The 2,186-nt window shown below is 48.9% G+C and overlaps 1 protein-coding gene across 1 annotated transcript; it reads right to left on the reverse strand.

Annotated features, from left to right (window-relative positions):
* Positions 1-1,315: 1,315 nt before the first annotated feature.
* LOC136594289 (ribonuclease H-like) lies at positions 1,316-1,885 on the reverse strand. Its single transcript, XM_066588680.1, has one exon. It carries the CDS (start codon positions 1,883-1,885, stop codon positions 1,316-1,318), a length of 570 nt encoding a protein of 189 aa, XP_066444777.1.
* Between the last annotated feature and the right edge of the window lie 301 nt (positions 1,886-2,186).

The following is a 2,186-nucleotide window of genomic DNA, read 5'->3' on the forward strand; positions in this document are numbered from 1 at the left end:
AAATCATTACCATTTGAAGTATACTGTGTATTATTCCCATAAACCAACCTCCTAAACCAGAGACCCAATTGGCAGGGTTCAAAGAACTAAATGTGTTACCCCACCAGCTATCCCTGATTTCTGAGTTTTCATTTGTCCATGTAAGCAATTCTTTTGGCGGAACAGGAACAGCCAGGTAAGGAAGACTAGTGGCACCAGGTGCATGTGTGCAAGTCCAACAGTCCTTCACCTGTGAGGTGTTCAGTCCATCTACCAGTATTTGGTGGTGTCTAACAAAGTGGTTCTGGGCATTGTGTTCAAGCTTAACGTCCTCATATGGGGGCAAAGCATGGTGTGAGGAGTCCAAAAAGTCCAACAATAAACAAATGTCCTTCATTTTCCTTCTCATAGGGGGCGAAGCAGGGCGTGAAAAGTCCCATTAGTCCCAAAACAAGCAACAGTTCCTTCAACTTTTACCGAAGTAGGTGTGGTCAACAGGACTTGATAGGGCCCCTCGAATCTGGGCTCTAGGGATTTCCGGACACGCCTCTTTTTACGACCACCCAGTCTCCAGGTTGCAGGGAGTGAGATCCCTCTAGGTTGTCTGAGTCTGGAATGGAAGAAAAGACTAGATTCTGTGTTACTTTTAGTTAGTCACACAGGTGCTTTACGTATCCGGCTACTGTGTCATAGCCCTGCTGCAGGGCCTGCGGATGATACAGCCCCAGTCTTGGCACAGAGCCTAACAAAACTTCTTTTAACTTAAGCGTACCATTTAGTCTTTTCACTTTGCCTGAACTCTGCGGGGTGGTATGGAGTGTGAAATGCTTGTTCCACGCCAAGGGCTGACATCACCTCTTGCATCACTTCACCTGTAAAATGTGTACCTCTGTCACTCTCAATTGTCTCTAGAACCCCAAATATATACAAGTTCTGACAGAAGTTTAGTCACTGTACATTGTGAGGTGGCTTTGGATAGGTCCACGCACACAAGGACGTACTCATACCTGCCTGATTTGGGAAGCTGGATGTAATCGATTTGTAATCTCTGAAAAGGATACTGTGGTCTGGGTGTGCACTTCTGGGGGGGGGGGGGTCCTCTCCACTTGACCTGGATTGTGCAGGGTGCACACTTCACATGCCTTCACATATGCCTTCGCCAACCTGTCGAATCCTGGAGCATACCATACCTTGTCTACTTACCATGAGCTAGGTCCGCCATCTGCGGGAAAGCGGCTGCGGGCAAACACATTCTACTTCCCATTCTCCACATTCCATCAACATACCTAGCACCTGCCTTGGTCCACTGCTCTATCTCACTTCCCGTGGCTGTAAGTCATAGGTCGGAGGGAACTGTGGTACCAGAATCTACCTTATAGCACATGGGACCCTCGGGGTCTTGTGTCCAGTCTAGAAGCGCAGCAGCCTTGGCGGCTCTGTCTGCTTGGTCATTACCTTTAGCCTCTAGTGACAGCCCCTGGGTGTGTGCCTTCACCTTAATAATGGCCACCTGTTCTGGCAACATGATGGCCTGCATTAGTCTACCTACCGCAACACTATTCTTAATAGGTTTACCTTGTGCCCTGAGGAAGCTCCTGGACCGCCAGATGGGTCCATAATCGTGTGCGATGCCGAACGCGTACCTAGAATCAGTGTAGATGTTGGCAGTGGTACCCTTTGCAATCGTACAGGCCTCAGTTAGAGCACGGAGCTCAGCCTCCTGCGCTGACATGTGTGGTGGCAGTGGTTTTTGTATCAGTATCTCATTCAGTGTGACTACTTCAAAACCTGTTACAAACCTTTCTTCGTCATTCATGTATCTGGATCCATCCACAAACAGCTCAAACTGGGGGTTCTGCAGGGGCTTGTCTGTGACATGCACGAACCCAGCCGTTTCCTGGGCCATAAGGGCCACACAGTCTTGCTGGTGTTCGGCGTCGAATGCCTCCTGCTCGTCAGTCAGGGAACAACTGATCCCCAATACTTACTCCCCCATTTGAATCCACGTCACCTAATGGAAGTAAGGTGGCTGGATTCACGGTGGTGCACCTTTGGAATGAGATGTTCGAGGAGTAATGCACTGCTAGTTCCATTTTTATCGGTCTTGCAAGAGACAGATGACGACGGCTTACCTAAGTCGGGATACCATGTATGTCATGTGGGGTGTAGACCACCATAGTGTGATCTAGTACAACGTCAGAACTTTT

This window comes from Eleutherodactylus coqui, chromosome 1, assembly GCF_035609145.1.
Source record: "Eleutherodactylus coqui strain aEleCoq1 chromosome 1, aEleCoq1.hap1, whole genome shotgun sequence".
Classification (NCBI taxonomy): Eukaryota; Metazoa; Chordata; class Amphibia; order Anura; family Eleutherodactylidae; genus Eleutherodactylus; species Eleutherodactylus coqui.

Excerpts from the sequence above, each read along its gene's own strand:
- LOC136594289 (XM_066588680.1), bottom strand. The coding sequence starts at position 1,885 with ATGGCCCAGGAAACGGCTGGGTTCGTGCATGTCACAGACAAGCCCCTG.